The 18348-nt window shown below is 37.1% G+C and overlaps 1 protein-coding gene across 5 annotated transcripts in view; it reads left to right on the forward strand.

Annotated features, from left to right (window-relative positions):
- The window catches only part of Galnt13 (polypeptide N-acetylgalactosaminyltransferase 13), a 584813-nt gene that overhangs the window by 60057 nt on the left and 506408 nt on the right, over positions 1-18348 (forward strand). For 3 of the 5 annotated variants that reach the window (XM_052726138.1, XM_052726140.1, XM_052726139.1), the window contains exon 3: positions 9227-9466. The exons of the other annotated variants lie outside the window; for them this stretch is intronic. In XM_052726138.1, the coding sequence (XP_052582098.1) occupies positions 9325-9466 (142 nt within the window). In that variant the 5' untranslated portion in view covers positions 9227-9324. The remainder of the gene's footprint in view (positions 1-9226; positions 9467-18348) is intronic. 5 annotated transcript variants of the gene reach the window in all.

Genomic DNA, 18348 nt, shown 5'->3' on the forward strand with positions numbered 1-18348 from the left:
ATAGAGCAAGGTTTAAAATCTTCTGCTGATCTTTTGTTGACAGTGAAGTAGGAAACAAGCAATTCCAATTCCCAATGGAGAGATTGATCATAATTCACTGTCCTCCATGTACAAACACATAGTACAATGGGGCATGCGTCTCTCCAGTTCATATTTCTCTAGACTTCATCATACTTTTTGCTGTACCAGAAATGAGCTTGACATACAACCATGAGCTTTAGAGTCATAGGTCAGTAAGTAGGATTTCACCTGTTTTTTTTAGTCATCTCTTACTTTGAATCAGACATTGTATGCATTAGAGTTAAATGTAATAAATATACAACATTGAAAACCTTAAATCAGCTAATTATAAAATTGAATTATATCACAATGAGACTTTAAAAATATTCGTCTGATGATGCTGTATTGATGTACAGTGGTGGTAGTGGGATAGTAAAGAGTAAGGTAGATCTGATGTGGGATAGAAAAGAAAAATATTTCTAAAAAGGAATTTGACATTAAAAATACGTGTATGTTCATGGTTTATGAGTGTATATAAGCAGAGGCCAGAGGAAAACGCTGGTTGTCCTCCTCTATCCCATTCTACCTTAGTCCCGGAGACAAGGCCTCTCACTGAATCTGCAGTTTGTTGGCTAGGGGAGTATCCAACAAGCTGGAGTGGTTCCCTTGTCTCTTTCTTCTCCTAGGGCTGCAGTCACATGGGTGGCTACGCACTGCCTTTTATCTTGTTTCAGGCCTAGAAAGAGTTAATGGAAAGTATCAATTTGGAGAAAAAATTCTAAATTTTCATCAAAATTTACTGATACAGATACATCAGTCACATAAATCAAGATGTATTCTCTCCCATAAAAGGGACTTCGTGGCTATGCTGAGTTCTAGTAGAGAGAAAGTGTTGTTGGAGATAAATGAGAGAAAGTAAGTGGCATAGAGAATGGCAAAGCGGAAAACAAGAAGAATTTCAAGATGGTTGACTTGAAAAAAAGGACAGCATAAAACATACTTAGGAATTGGAACAGGGGCTGAAGGAGTGGATCTGTATTAGGAACACTGGCTGCTCTTACAGAGGACCCAGGTTCAATTCTCAGTGCCCATACGGTGGCCCACAATCTTCTGTATCTTCAGTTCCGTTTCTGGCCTCCACAGGCAGTATGCCTGGCTTTTAAAGGGCACTGGGCATCAAACTCAGGTCCTCATGCTTGTACTACAAGCTCTCTTACTGATGAAGCTATAGCAGGCCCTTTTTGCTAGAGCTGTCACTGTCACATGTTGCTTAGGATTATGGAAGACAATGATTGAGTTGATTTTTAGAGCTGGCCAACTTAATTCAAATTAATTAAGATTTTCTTACCATAGCAGGTGCTCAACCTGTGTACTTTAAGAGAGAATGGGATGATAGGGATATGCACATTGTGGTTATACATTAATCTTTCTTGAAACTTACTGTCACATGATGTATTTACATTACTGAGTGAATATCTTCCTCATTATATTCTTGAAGGGAAGAATTCAGCTGAGAGACACAGACAATACAAGTAGGATATTGTTTAGCAAAGTGAGGCAAAGCGTATCTTCTAAGAGAGACTAGCTAGGCTATCTTGAAGGAGGATTGCTGATTGGTAGGTTTGGCATTGTTGTTTTTAAGAAACGTTTATGAATATTTATGAGACTCATGACATATTTATGGAGCAGCAGATCACCCTTAGAAGATATCTTTCCATGATGCTCTACAATAGCCCACAAAGGGGTGAGAGGATGAAAACCACAATGAAGCAGGTCTTTTGAGATTGCAGTCCCTGTGTTGAGTTTACAATTTTGTAATGGGAACATTTTCACCTGTGGTACTCATTCAATGCTAGGTGAATTTTGGATCAGAAAACAAAGGGTTAAGCAGACTAACTACTTGTAAGCCAGAATAAGGGTGCAACTAATCGCATCATAGCCCCACACTGTTGCCTGTAGCCTAGGGAGTTTCCTGTCCCAATCTCTACTGGATGAAGCGAGTCCTTGAAAATATCACAAGAATTTCAGGACAAGTCACAGTAAATAGTGCACATTTTAAACACAAGCACAAGATGTTCACACAAAATAGGGGGCTGAAATCTGCTCATTCCCCAAATGAATGTAAACAGAAGTATATAGCTGCAGCTGAAGGGACATACAGGATCAAATTAATTTGTTTTAACATAATTGTTAATGTTAGGATTTTTGTGTAGTGACAAGGACCCATCATAGTCGATAAACTGAATCAGACAAGACATGCACATCAATAAAATATTTGAATATGTAAGAGCGGATGTATTACACTGTGAAAGGACACTTAATCCATTGAAACAGTTGTACTTGCAGATTCATGGGTGGTGATAGAAGTAAGCAAGTCGATGCGTTCAGTCTGGCAGTATGAAAAATTTTCTGGTTGTGTTTAATCTGGTCTGCTAACTTAGAAGCACGGTGATGAGTTGTGAGTAACAAACATGGACATGGCAGTCGGAGGAAGGGAAAGGAGGTGGGAAATTGCTTAAGGGGTGGATTGATTTGTATGCGAACTGCTGGAATATTATTGTGAAATAGGGAGAGTTCACTGTGGTATGGGCTCATAGATTTATAATGTGAATAAATGGGAAAGACAACTTGAAAGAAACCAGAGTCATCTGGGAATTGGGAACCTCACTTGAGAAAATGCCTCCATCAGATTGGCCTGGAGGCAAGTTTGTGGGGTGTTTTCTTGATTAATGATTGATGTGCCAGGGCCCAGCCCACTTTGGTCGGTGCCGATCCTGGGCAGCCCTTTGTTATATAACAAAACAAACTGAACAAGTCAGAGGAAGTATGCTTGTAAGTAGTGTTTTTCCATGGTTTCTGCTTCAGTTCCTGCCTCATTCTTATCTTGTATCCTTGCCTTGGCTTCCCTCAATTATGGACTATAATCTGTAAGCCAGATAAACCTTGTTCTCTCCAAGTTTTTTTGGCCAGTGTTACTCACAGAATGGAGAGTACCTATGTTTACCTGCTTATTTATTAAAGTAGGGCTGGGGAAATTTGGTTAATTGGTCTATTAATTTGATGGGGCTTCCATTACAATGTATAACAGACTGAGTGGCTTAAGCAATAGAACTTTATTCTCCTAGAGTTCCTTTTATTCTTAGAGATTTCTTTTAAAATTAACTTTATTTATTTGGTATGTGAAGGGGCAGAGTGGGCTCATGTGCCGTGGCACATACATGTCAGGGAAGAACTTGCAAGAGTTGGTTCTCTCTTTTCACCACATGTGTGGGTCCAAGGATAAACCTTAGGTCATCAGACTTGGTGGCAAGCCTGCTGAGCATTCTCACTGGCCCTTTTTGGGCTTTCTCTGTGTCTGCTACATGGCTCTCTTCAGCCTACGTTTCCTTGTGGCCTGTTTGTGTTCATTTCTCTTCCTACAAGGACTATCAGTATTATTGGATTAAGACTCACCCATAACACTTCATGTGACCTCGATTTTTCTTTTTATTCATTCATTTTCTTACTTATTTTTAAAAAGATTGTATATTTTCAAAATGATGTGTGTGTGTGTGTGTGTGTGTGTGTGTGTGTGTGTGTGTGTGTGCAGGTTACAGCACATTTCTTGGGATCTGGTTCTTTCTTGCCACCTTGTGGTATCAATGGATGGAATTCAGGTTATCAGCCATGGCCACAGCCATCTATACTTGTAGAGCTCTCTTGTTGGCCCATAACTACTTTCTTAAAGGTACAATCTTCACATATAGTCATATTCTAAGATACTGTGATTTAAGACTTCAACATATGCCTTTTTAGCTGTGGAAGGAGTGAGATCAACTTTTCTATAATGACTAGTGCTAGAGTTTTAAAATATTTTGAATAGTTTTAAATGTTTTAGAGGATTAAGAACATAGATTGGAGATATGAAATCCTGTTCTCATGCAGATTGTTTTTTACTGTCAGGATACAATGGGAAAATCAGTTTTAAAATGTATTATAGATAGATGCTTAGAAAAAAAACATAAGGGGCATAAGAAGAGGATATGTGTTATTTTAGTGTGTATTGATAGGAAATAAAGGCAAGAGGTCCATCAACTTACCACTAGCTTAAGCTAGGAGTATGTATGTGCTCATGCTAGGAATTGGTGTATTTAAGAAACATCCCAGGAGACCCAAGTGAGTGACATGGAGAACAAAAGTCCAGGATGAGATCAGAAGGGGTGCAAATAGAAGGAAGCTGTTTTATCTTCTATAATTTCTTTGATAAACCAAAAGTTGATGAGATCACAGAATCAGGATACTTAGACATGAGATCTGTTTTTACCTTACAAAAGAAGTTTAGCTTTCGTAGAAGTAAAATGCACAGATCTCAAGTGCACAAATTTTAATGAGTTTTCAGTATCATAAAATCTGTGTAATTCATACCTCTTTAGAGGATACATTTATTAAATGTAATATTTCTGCCTTATAATGATTTTATTTTTCAAGTCCCTAAACAGTTACGTACTGGAGATGCAGTGTGTTTGCAAGGGTTCATGAGTGTCCTCATGCCTTTTCCTTTATTTAATGGTAATTCTAAAAATAATATTACTATTATTAATAATAATACTAACTAAGATAGGTTGAGTCCCTCCCATGTCACAGGCAACATTGCAAGAGTTTTACTTGCCTTAATCCATTCATATTTATCTCAGCCTTTTGAAGCAGCTGTTACTGCTTATGTTTTATAGACAGAAAAACCAAGTGAATACATAAACACACACACACACACACACACACACACACACACACAGCTTTTGCTAGGATATTTCATATTGGTTGAATTTAATATTATGGCCCATTTTCCCTTTGCTCAGATACAAGTGAGGAAACATTTCTTTCTTTTCATTCCACAATCTTTACACAAAAGGCATGTATTTAATTTTACCTTTACCGGCCTCCTTGAGTCTTAGTATATACCTTTTAATATGGTGCAGCTTCTTTTCTTTTCTTTTTTTATTATTAAGAAATTTATGTTCATTTTACATCCAAACCACAGATGCCCCTCTCCTTCCCCCTCCTGCCCCCCAGCCTTCCCTCCCAACCCACCACCCCATTCCCACCTCCTCCATGGCAAGGCCTCCCATGGGGAATCACCTGAGCCTGGTACATTCAGCTGAGGCAGGTCCAAGCCCCTCCCCCTGAACCAAGGCTGTATAACATGTCTCACCATGGGCACTGGGCTCTAAAAAACCCGCTTATGCTATGGTGCAGTTTCTAAGAAGACTTTTAATTTTGCCTGTGAGTGTATTCTCTTGATGTATATTAATTTTTATCTTCAGCCACACAAAGGCCAGTCATTTTTTCAGTCATATCTGGATCTAAATCAGCATAAATTTTGATTTCTAGTCCCTGGATTTATGAGTTTATAAAGAAAATGTGCATAATGGCTGTTCACTTACAGTGCTTTTGTAGTTATCTACAATGTTAAAAGTTTGAAAAGTGCCTCAAACTTCTGGAAGCTCTATCAGCACTCTCAAACTAGTTTCTAGAATGCTCTGGCAGCTTTAAGTACAGCCTCATAAAATAGATTAAAAAAATTTCTCTCGTTATGCAGTTTTCTATTAAAGAGAATACATGCCTACAGATAAAAATGCCTAATAGCAACTAAGCTAGATTCCCCAGGGGAAATAATAGCCTTCTGGTTGAAAAAAAAAAAACAAAAACAACAAACTAACCCATCTAGACTTTTCTCCTTATACAATTGTTGCCAACTCCCCTAAATTTTATCTAGGAAAATACTGCATATTTCTAAGTAAAAGTCCCATGATATCTTGTAGAATATCACTTATGTGGCAAGAAAGAAGGGAATGGGAGGTATACAAGGGTGTTTGATGGTTTTTTGTGTCTTAAAAGATTTTTCCCTACAGCAATACCTGACAAAGCAAAATGCTACTAGGCATGGTATTTGTTGTGTGCTTAAAGTCTCTGCACTCAAGAGGTTGAGGCAAGAGTATTGTAAGAGCAAGGCCCACAGAGGAAATATAGCTGAGATTTTGTCTCAATTTTTTCTCAAAGAAAAATAAGGAAGAATTAAAAATAAACAGGGAAATAATAATACTAAAAGATTTCTGAACTTCTTAGGAAAACAGCCAGATGAATCTGTTTGTACAGATTGTTAATGTTACCTGCTGGATCAGTCAGCCAGAGATGCTGCAGCAGTGTGCTTTCTTCGTTCCCTAAGACACAAAACAATATTTGCAGATAAGTAGGATCGTATTGGATGCTGACTCTCTTAAACAAACCCAGGCTACCGACTGTGCTTACATGGTGGTTAGTTGGCATGCGTATTGTCATCTTTCCACTTGACCAGCTTTGTTTGCATCAGGAGGATTAGAGTACACACATGAGACAGTTATTCCACATGGACCAGAGGATAAGAGGCTGCTTTCCAGGTAGAAATTTAGCTAAGTTACACACAGAATTAGAAACTTGAAATAGATACGGTTAGAGTGTCTTATAACTAGACAAGAATATACAGCAACTAAGTTTTATCACTGAAATGGTTGAGTTGAACCCCTCTCAGTGCTGTGGTCTTGCAGCGCAAATCAAACAGGCTGTGAACGGAGGATGATTTGAATAATGCTTGAAGTGTAATAGGATGTGATTTCACTTTCTCTCATAACTGAGGTTAAAATTAAATTCTTCATAATCTCACTTGCTTGGCTCCTATTAGGAAATGACTTATCTTAGGCATTTTAATATTTAATATTAAGTTATTTCAGATTTTGTTGCAATAATAATTATACTTAAAAAATTCTCATCTTGCTTGAGCCTCATAACACTTTTCCAGGTAGATAGGGCAGGAAAGACGTTATCAATAAAAAGAAAGTGCACAGAGAGGCAAGATGCCTGAGGCCATGTTTTCATTTGATGATAGGCAAGAGCAGTACTCCTCCCTTCTTTAGATCATTTATTCTAAGGTGTTTCTGCTGGGAAAGTTGAGCTGATTCAGTAGGTATTGTTGTTATGTACACTTTCCCATAGGGTTTTTTCCCCCACAATTAATTGAAGGGGTGATTTCTATCTTGAGTTAAAGAGAAAAATTTATCGACTCAGTTGTTTCCTATCACAGGGTTAGAAATACACACACAGGGATAAGAATGCAAGCAAGAGAGCTGTGCCCTGCTTACAAGGACTGGAGGCTGAGTTCTCATATTTAGCTGTCATTTTTATATAAAAGTAAAATAGAAAGGAAATGTACTAGATAATTAATATTCCAACCTTTTCAAGAAAAACAAACTCAAAATGGTATGCACTTTTTTTGCTTTGCACATACGATCCATCTCTGTCCTTTTGCAAATATTTATCCATATATATCTGAATAAATACGAATTTTATGTTGTTATTGAAATTAGAGTCTTAGCTGGGTGATGGTGGTGCATACCTTTCATCCTAGTACTCGGAGGCAGAGGTAGGTGGAGCTCTGTGAGTTTGAGGCCAGCCTGGTCTACAAAGAGATTTCCAGCACAGCCAGTGCTGTTACATAGAGAAGCTCTGTCTCAAAAATCACAAACAAAATAAACAAACAAGAAAAAAAAAAAGAAAAAAAACCAAAACCCAACAACAAAGGTGAAGAAAGAAAGAAAGAAAGAAAGAAAGAAATTATAGTCTTTGCTCCACTTATTTTTAACTCTTACTTTGTGGCTTTTGAATTTGAATTTTACTAGTTTCCATTGGTGTCATAGGCAGCATTTCTATTGTCTTAGTCTACTAAATCTGTTACATAAATTTAAAGAGCTCTTTACCTTAGAAAATTGTATTCTGTGTTACTCTTTTGAAACATAATTATGAAGTATATCAATTATCTTTGTATTTAATATTGTCATCTAAAATATCTCTGCCATAACAGTGTATTTATCTTACATCTAACAATTTATACTTTACTTGGTATTTATTCATTTATTTTCTGGTACTGGAAATTGAACCTAGGTCCTTGCCCATGCTCACCAAGCACTCTCTACTTGATTGCCAGTGTTTTTCCTTTTATTGAAAACAGATTTTTTTCCTACCTAATATATCCTGATTATGATTTCTCCTCCCTCTACTCCTCCCAGTTCCTCACCATCCCCACTACCATTCACATCTATATTTGATGCTATTTTAAATATAGCAAATGATATCAGATTATTTTTGATCTGATGTGTTTGTTATACAGAAACTAGTTATATAGTTACTTCTCAATGCAATATACATAAATATGTATAAGACATTAATTTCTATTTCTTTGGATGTCTCTCAAGAATTTTGTAGCTTTTTGTTTTGTCTTTTTCAAGGCATAATCTTTTTGCTTATTTTTCATCAGTATGTTGTTTCTCATTGATAAATAGTTCAAATGCACATTATCTATGCCAAGATATACTTCTCCACTGTATTTTTCTATGTAGACCACACACCAGATAGTTTAAAGACTAACAAGTGTTGATTTATTTCATGAATTGCTGATAAACTGATCATCTAAGAGCCTTTTTCAAAAATCTTTTTTTTTTTTTTTTTTTTTTGTTTCATGCATGGTTTCTCTGTGTAGCCCTGACTGTCCTGAAACTCACTTTGTAGACCACGCTGGCTTTAAATTCAGAGATCCGCCTGTCTCTGCCTCTCAATTGCTGGGGTTAAAGGTGTGTGTTCCTGCCCCTATTCCCAGCATCCTTTGTAAACTTGATCACACTTAATCGTAGCAAATCTTTAGATGTGTCATTGTTAACATTATTCCACAGATTAGAAAATGACAGCAGAGAAGGTCTTCAAGTATTAGCAAGTGAATGGATTCAGAGTTGCCGTTTATCTAAGTATTGGCTGTTAGCCTCTGTGGAACATTGTTATTTCAGGATGATTTCTTTTTCAATGCAATATTGGGTTGCCAAAAGAACTCTATCAGAGTAAATTGGAAGCATGCTCCTTGACATCCTAGTGATATATAGGACAGCATGATAAGGTGTAAGGTAAAGTCAACACCATTTGAAGAAATCAAACAGTGTGTCAAAGTTCCAACCAGCAGCGCAGTGAAAGTTCAGGGACCATGTGTTAGCATCTGAGCTACCCTGCATGGTAAAGTCAGAGTGACTTTTAGTTTTGCATTTGAGGACCTGGATGTTAGCATATCTGGGAGCATGAACTGAGTCTTTTTTTTTTTTTGTTTATTCTAGCTGCTCTGTGCAAAAGCTCCCTATATCATAATGACAGTTCTTTCTTTTTTGTTCTAATACAGTGGGATGCATCCTGCTTTTGTCCTGGAGTTCACCTCTGTGGCTTAGAATTGTCTCAGGAACATTCGTCTTCAGTCTCTGTGTTAACTAGAAATCAATCATGAGGAGATTTGTCTACTGCAAGGTGGTTCTGGCTACGTCGCTGATGTGGGTCCTTGTTGACGTCTTCTTACTCCTGTACTTCAGCGAGTGTAACAAATGTGATGACAAGAAGGAGAGATCCCTGCTGCCTGCACTGAGGGGTGAGTGTTCATGAAGAAATAGGTGCAGGTGCATGACAAAACAGGAAATCCTTAAACTAGATGAGTTTTGCCTTACCACGTTAGAAGAACATTTTAGCAGAACTGTTCATGCACATTTAACTACGTGGAAGTTGTTATACTTATGTAGCCATAAGTATCTTTTAGGAAGAAATGACAGTAGCTATCCAAACTCTTTAAGATATCTTCCAATTTCTACCATTCCAGTGTCCTCTGATGGTATATGAAGAATTACTTGAGGAATGTTCTGATTAGACAGAATTTCGAGTCCAGGCTCTAAGAAGCCAATCATCTTTAAAGATCAAGCACATACCACAAGAAGGAAATACTAGAGTGAGACAGGTGGAGACTGTAGACAATTGGAGACAGAGTTGATATGACAACGATACAATTTCCACAGCAGCTTTAAAGCCAGTTGTTAAGTCAAAATACATTAGTGACCACATATATCTTGTGGGCCACCAGAGTGTTAGCTCCAGGTTAAAGGCAAAAATAATTTTAGGCATATTATAAAGTCACTTTATCTAGTATTTTCTTCTTTAAGGAGCAGTTTCAATGACTAGACAGCAGCAAATTCTAAACAAATATGATAATGTATATTAAATGGTGACTTATCAAGGAAGGCATGAGTTTAGGTGTCTGCAAATATTTTTTTTTTATTTTGTTCTTTGTGATATCAAGATCCAAAGTATGTGTATTTCTGAAATACTCATAATAAATGTGACTTATGAAGTTCAAAACGTGCTCAAGGGTGTTCCATGCCTTAAATTATAATGGATTCATGCTTAATAATAATATATATTATATATACATACAAAACAAGCATTTATCTTTGAGTTTAAGCTGAAATGCTTGAATCTATAAATTACTGTGTTAAAATCTTTCATTTCTTAATTGATGCAATATACTTTTAATATAGCAGTTTAAAGATTATTTTTTAGTCAAAATGTTCTGATAAATGGAATTTAATTTGTACTATTCAACTTGAGGAAGCTTAGAAAGCATAGAGTATTTCTGAAAATTAGTTTTAGTTCAGAGTGCTTTGGACATCTTGCTAAAATGATGTTGCTCAGTTGGAAACATTATGAGTATCCTCCTCTTCTCAAAATACATCTGCACCTTTCAGTATAGATTTGACTTCACACAGAGAATTGAGAGAGAGAGTGTGTGTGTACCATGTAAGTGATCACTATTTCCATTTAGATAGTTTGTGTGCATTTTAAGCCTTTATTCCACAATTATTCAGGGAAGAGGACCTTACAAGCCCCACTTTCAATGAATGAACATGGCATGGATTTCCTGATCTTTAATGAAAACTCTAGAATAAGCATTCTCCGCCTCTTTGCTGGAGTCGTTGAGCTGCTGCTTGTCTGTAAGAGGAAGTGTGTTTGAGGCATCATATCAGTGCAGAATGCCCACTTTATCATGTGTGCAGTGGAGACATCTAGTTTGCTCACCAAGAAATACTATAACCTGACTCAGCAAAACCAGAGTGGTCTTTTCTACAAGTACCAAAACGATGCAACTTTGCTGATTTATGTCTTTAGTTCAGAGTTTTAAATCTCCAAATGTGAAATATGATGCTGCAAGGCAAAATGCTTCTTCTGGGGCTTATTTTGTGAACATTGACTTATTTATAAGATGTTGTCCTGGTGCATTAGGGCTACTATGACAACACAGACAGGCTGGGCGTTGTCTACACAACAGAGTTATGTTTTTTATGGTTCCAGAAATTAGAAAGTCTAAGATCAAGGTGCTAGTTAGGTCTCCAGGAAACCAAGGACAAATGGCTAGCTGAGAAGCTAGGATTATGTCCTTCAGGCTCTCTCTATCTCCATTACCAGTTGCAGAGTCCTGGCTCTTCATCCATTTGTCTTGGGTTTCTTTGAGACCTAACAGTACTGAATGTGGTGTCTTGGAAGACACATTTCTTATAAAAGTCAGTCTTCCTACTAACCTCACTTGACTGGTGGTTGAAGCATACCTAGTAAAATTTTTCCTGGCCAGTGACCTTTGCTGACATGTCTCTGAAGTTTTAATATTGCATAAATTTAATTATAAGTAAAATTCTTAATATTAAGTAAATTTTGAGAAAGTATAGTTCAAAATTAGTAATGATATTGAGGTGCTATTACTTAAAAAAATCTGACTTGGGAAATGAGAAGAATGTGGGGGTTGTAAATATGGAGAGGGGTGATATTTATGTCATTCTCTATGTTGTGAATATGCGTTGCTCTGATTGGTTGATAAATAAAGCTGTTTGGCCAGTGGTGAGGCAGAATAGGGTTAGACGGGACATTCTAACTAGAGAGGGGAAGGAGAAAGACAGAGAACAGAGGAGATGCTGACAGCTGCCACCATGAGAAGCAAGATGTAAAAGTACAGGTAAGCCACAAGCCACGTGGCAAAATATAGATTTATAGAAATGGGTTAATTTAAGATATAAGAACTAGATAACAAAAAGCCTGCCATGGCCATAGTTTAAAAATATTAGCCTGTGTGTGTTTATTTGGGTCCAAGTGGCTGGGGGACAGGTAGATGACAGAGATTTGTCCTGACCCTGGGCCAGGCAGGACACAGAAAAACTTTAGCTACAGAGGGGTATGATAAATGCAGAAGTAGAAGTGGGTAAAATAACAGTAAGGATTTCTAAAAATGCCATAAAGATTAATGCTATTAAGGATCTATGTAAAAAAAAAATAGACAGAAAACAAACTGTAATACATGCAAACCTTTATATAGGTATGCATAGATAGTTTCATTGAAATTTTCTCATCTGGGCTGACAATGTTTCCTCCAAGAGCCAAAGATCATCTAACAACAACAACAACAACAACAAAACAACAGCAGGCATGAATCCCTCCAAGAGCCAAAGATCATCTAACAAAAGAACCAACAGCAGGCATGAATCGCCCGTTGTTGGTAAGGGTTGTCCAAGCGACTCCCAAAACATTACAGGCTATTGGTATTGCTCTTGATTGATTCTCAGAGGTGGAAGATGAGATCATATTGCTAAAGACACCATGCACTTCAGACACAGGATCCAGAGGCCCTTGATCTGGAACTGACCTGAAATCCTCCTACCTGAGGGCTAGCTTTTATGGTACCAGAAACCTCCAAAGGAAGAAAGCAACCAACATTTCTACCCAACTATTATACCTATGAACTACGGCAATGACCAGCTTGACATGATAACCCTATAACTACAGTAGGGGCATTCATACCTTTGTGGTAATTAATAACTCTCTAATTGAACTTAAGACCAATTCAACTAGAAGGAAATTATGCCTGGTACTGGAAACTTATTACCCAACTACCCAGGGCTAGTGACATCATGGATCTTGATAAAGAATCTACAGCAAGCGTAATCACAAATAAGTGCAGTTCTCACCCCTCATCAAAGAAACTTCTCTCTACAACCAATGGCGACCATAATGGAAAATCACAAGGAAACAAAATGCAGAGTTCTGGAAGCCAGTCCCAAAGGACACATCTACAAAAAAACTTCCCCATTTATAGCTCAGGGAAAATTGTGGAAGACAGAACAGAAAAATTGTAAGAGCCAGATGATCAGTGAGTTTGCTGTAATATTGTGTCTCCTACTAATGTCAGATGATAGATACATTCATGAACTCTCAGCAACATGACCGCCTAAACATAAACTGAACAAGGACAACAATAATAAATGAGATAAAATAGATAGGAGAAAGCTCAGGAGGCCTCAACCCTAGACGAAGAACTATAGGGAACTAAGGAATGCTGAGAGCAGAAAAATAGTCTTTCCCAGGGAAGAGCACACCAATTGGTTATCCAATACCAAGTAGTCAGCCATGAAAATGAAGATACAAGTAACATTATACAGACTGAGCAGAATGTATTTATATATTTAAGAATAAATATGTATACATATATACATAATTTTATGTAACAACTATTAATGAAAGAAGACGACATGATTTGAAGAGATCAAGAGTATATATGGGAGGGCTTGGAGGAAGGAAAGGGAAGGGGGAATTGATGTATTTATGTTAGAAGCTCAAAAAATAAAAGAAATAATTAAAAAAATAATTTGAACAAATGATACAATTCTTATATCCATAAGTTCTGGGCTATGCTCTGAGTCATGTACAAATTCAATCAAATGGACCATTGTCTTTAAGAATCACATCTTCTAGCCTACTAGTCTAGGTACATTACATAGCAGAAAGGAGTGACTGCTGAACAGACAAACTGTTTTCAGAATTAAAGGTCTCCAAGTGTGAAAGTTATCCAGTTGCATGAAATTTGAGAGTGAGGTGACTGCAGAAGGAATAAAATACTTTTCAGAAGTAAAGATCCATGAAATCAGTAAATTAACTGATCAAAACTCAATCAGATGTAAAAAGAATTAGTATATTTTACACTGAAAACTAGGATGAAGACAGATTTTAAAAGACTTTGAGTGACTGGGAAGGAATTTTAACATGTCCTAAGGGGCAGCAATGTTATTGAAACTTGTTAGAAAGTGTGTATTAATCATGCACAGACACTTAGAAGAATACAGTCAAATACACAGTGTAAGAGTAGTGGCAGTTTTATCTTTATTTACATAATTAGCAATTTAAATTTTATCTATTTATAAAACCACTCGAATTAGATGGTAACAGAATATTAACTCATTTAAATTATTCATACTGCAAACTCTTAAGAACAAGAATTATTTCCTTACTGTAAAATTTAATTTTGATATTTTAAAAACTAGGTTCTCAAGTCCTAATTCACCACAGTGTATGTATCATATATGAACATTTTTATTTATTGGTTTACCTAAGTAAACTACTAAAATGCAGTTACTCATTTTTCTTTTTTTTGTTTATTTAAAATATAATTACATCATTACCTCACTCCTATCTCTTCCATATCTACTTTCCACACTCCTTTCCAAATTCAAGGCCTCTTCTTTAACTATTGCTGTTACATATACATATAAGTGAGTAGGCATACCAATACAACCTGCCGAGTCTGTTCAGTGTTGCTTGCATTTGTGTATTTCCAGGACTAATCACTTACTATTGGAAAATCAATCAGGGATTCATCCCTGGGGAAGACCAATTCTCCCTCTTTCAGTGGATGTCAATTGCTTATAACTTTTCCCCATAGGGGTGAGGCCCCATGTGATTTCTCCCATCTACATCGGGATGTTAATTGCTCAACTTGTTTGGTTCTTCTTTAAGCACTCAAGTTGTTGGGATTTCATGAGTGTAGCTTTCCCATCACAGCTAGAAGGCACAGTCTCACAATGGACTTCCTGATCCTCTGGCTCATACAATCTCTGTATCTCCTCTTGTAGGATGTGCTTCAAGCCTTATGTGCAGGAGTTATGTTGTAGTTGTATCAGTTGGAGATGGGATCCCAGGATCACTTGCGCTCTATGTTTTGACTAGTTATGGGCTTGTGTAATGGCCTTGTTTGATTGCAAAGAGAAGCTTCTTTAATGAGGGGTGAGAGTTTGTGAGTGTAAGGATAATTGTTTAGAAGGTAGTAGAAAATTGTACTGGTTAAGGAAGTGGTGGCAGTAGGTTGTCTTCTACGAGTCATGACCTCCCTAGCCATAAATAGTTGGCTAGATTTACAGTATATTTTGTTTAATATTAAGTAAGATCAGATAATACATTTAATAAACATTAGTTGAGGAATGGTTTATGTCAGAGCTAATGATAAAAGCATAACAAAGAAGACATTGTATATAGATCTGGCTCAGTGGCCAGATGCCTAGCACAAATGTGGTCTTGGATTCATTCTCTAGTACCTGCAAAACTAGCCAACCCACCATACAGGCAAACATCAACAGTGAAATGCCCAGGAGACATGTTCTTGTTTTCATGTTTACCTAGGAGAAAAGAAAAGAGCATTATGTAAATGGAATGTCAGGATATCCATCGTATGATATCAGGGGGAATTAGTGTGTGTAAGGATAAAATAAAGACAGCAAAATCAGTAAGAGATGATGTATTTAAAGGGAAAATATAACTTTCATTTCTGTAAAGGCTATAAGTACAGTGATAACTGAATTGAGAGGATGAGATGGCACTTACTAAATAACTAACCAATAAAATGACAGTGGGCAAATCAGAAGCATCCACTGCTAATCAAAGTCATAAAATGGGTTGTTATATCAGAAACAAATGACTAAGGTAAATTTTCTGTTCATTTTGTCCATTCCTACCACTATTACAGAACATAGTGCCTGTCTTACAGTGCTCGGTTAGCATTGCTAATATATGGTCTGATTTATGTTTGTGTGTTCTCATGATCATAGAATTTATGTACATGGTTTAAAGAAATAAATGAATTATTACAGATAAGGTGGGCTTCAAATTTGTTGTTACAAGAATAACCTTAGCTTTGAATACTTAAAAATATCTTTCATTGGTCTTTATCATTTAATTTGCCATCCAAATTTAGCAAATTTTTAGTTTAGAAACTTTCTTTTTTTTCCCCTCCCATAATCGGCCTTGTGTTTCCATGTCAATGGTGCTTTTATCACACAGAGGCTTAGAAAATGTCATTGCATATGTGTGTGATAATATTGCTTTCAGTGGAGGAGCATCTAATGGAATGGCATTTCAAGTGTGTGTGAGGAATTAGACTATACAAGGAAGTGATAATAAACATTTTGAAAAGGATCTAGTTAGTGGATATTTGACTCATATAGGAAAATCTTGGAGAGGAAAAAAAATCAGAGATGATGAATGATTATAATAAAACAATATTGGAAGCTTTAAGATGGAAAGATCAAGAATGAATTAATTGCTTTATAGAACCTGTCTCAGCGCTAATAAATGAGGAAACCTCTTAATGAATACAACTTTTGGAGCAATTAAGGAATGTAAAATTTCAAATCATCTTATTGAAGTATCTATCCAAATGGTTAATTTAATTTTGATGAATTTTGAAAATTAGCTCCCTGGTTCTTCCTCACAACTATGGTATCATCCATGGCAAAACTACTTCATAATTTCAGTCAGTTAATTGACATTCACTAGTCTGTTTTTTGGAAACATTGGTAGTTTTATATATTCTAGGAAATATGAGGAGTGGAATAGTGTACCCATCAATTCCTATGCTTGAATGCATTTGCTCAGCATTAGCTTTTTTTAGGTTATTCACAGTGATGAGCATTATCAGTGGTTCTATCAATTGGAATACCGGACAATTTATTTAGAACTGAAGTTTATTTGTTCTAGCTCTTGAATCTTGGTAATCTAGGGACAACTCACTGGCAGATTAGGTTTTTGGTTCTAAGATGACAGATTGTTGCTTTATACTCCAGAGTGAGGCCATCATATCCTCAGATAGGAGATCAGGTGAGGAGGACCCACACCTATCAGCTTTTTACAGCAGCGTGTATCCACAAGGGAGTGCTCAGCCCCTGCTATCAAAACACCTCCTCTATACTCTACATCTTGACAGCTGGACATTGGAGATCAAGAGCCCAAGACCTATGGGTGTGGCATCCACTGAAATTCAAACCGTGGCATGTGGACAGACAGCAAATGTTTATCCTTTCACTTAATGGAGTCTTAAGTTCTTTTTTTTTAAAACTGTTATGAATAAGTTCTGGTACATTTATGTATAAATCTATGTGTGGACATATGTTTTCATAACTCCTGGAAATATACCAAGGAGTAGAAATGCTGAGTCATACGCTAAGTGTGTGTTTAGTTTTGTGAGGTACTGCCAATCTGTTTTCACAACTTTGAAGACTGTTTTCTGTTCCCCTCAGCAGCGTAGGAGCGTTCTGGATCCTCAGCATCCTTGCCAGCACTCCACAGTCATGGGTATTAACTTTAAGCCAATTTAGTTAAGGTGTTGTAGTATCCATTGTTATTTTTGTTACTTGCTTTTCTTGGTAACTATAGAGTGTTCAATATCATTTTATGTTTTATTTTGTAGTCTTTTATGAACTGTTCAGTTTTTGCTCATTTTTTAATTAGGTTATCTGTTGCCTTACTTTAAAAGAAAATAACATGATAGAGGGAGATATCGTGGGGATAGAGAGAAACCTGGTGCTAGGGAAGTTGCCAGGAATCCCCAAGGATGACTCCAGCTTGGACTACTAGAAATGGTGGAGAGGATGCCTGAACTGATCTGGCTTGCCCCAGTGATCAGATCGGTGAATACCCTAACTGTCATCACAGAGCTTTTCTCCAATGACTGATGGAAGCAGATGCAGAGATCCACAGCCAAACACCAGGCAGAGCTCCAGTAGGAGGGAGAGAGAGAGGAGGGAGTCTATGAGCAAGTGCATCAGGATCATGATGGGGAAACCTGCAGAGATGACCAAGCCTAACTAGTGGGAACTTATGAACGTTGAATCAATGGCTGTGGAGCCTGCATAGGACTGAACTAGGCCCTCTGCATGGCGAGACAATTGTGTAGCTTGATCTGGCTACCCCTGACAGTAGGATCAGAATCCATCCTTGGTTCATGATCGGGCTTTTTGGAGCCCAATACCTATGATGGGACACCTCGTGCAGCCTTGAGGCAGGGGGAAGGGCTTGGACTTGCCTCTACTGGGTGTGCCTCCTCATGGGAGGCCTTGCCTTCTTGTAGGGGGAGAGGGGGATGGGTTGGGAGAGGGAGGCTAGGGGGGCAGGAGGAGGGAAGAGGGGTATCTTAGATTGGTGTGTAAAATGAATAAAAAAATTTTCTTAATAAAAAATTTTAAAAAAGAAAATACGTTCTCAAAAGAGCAGTTATTTTAAATTTTGATAAAATGGAATACATTATTTTTAGAGATGTGTTTATTATGTTTATGCATATGTGTGTGTGTGTGTGTGTGTGTGTGTGTGTGTGTGTGTTGATTGCGTGTGTGTATATAG

This window comes from Peromyscus californicus, unplaced genomic scaffold, assembly GCF_007827085.1.
Source record: "Peromyscus californicus insignis strain IS unplaced genomic scaffold, ASM782708v3 Scaffold_7__1_contigs__length_154581171, whole genome shotgun sequence".
NCBI classification, from domain to species: domain Eukaryota; kingdom Metazoa; phylum Chordata; class Mammalia; order Rodentia; family Cricetidae; genus Peromyscus; species Peromyscus californicus.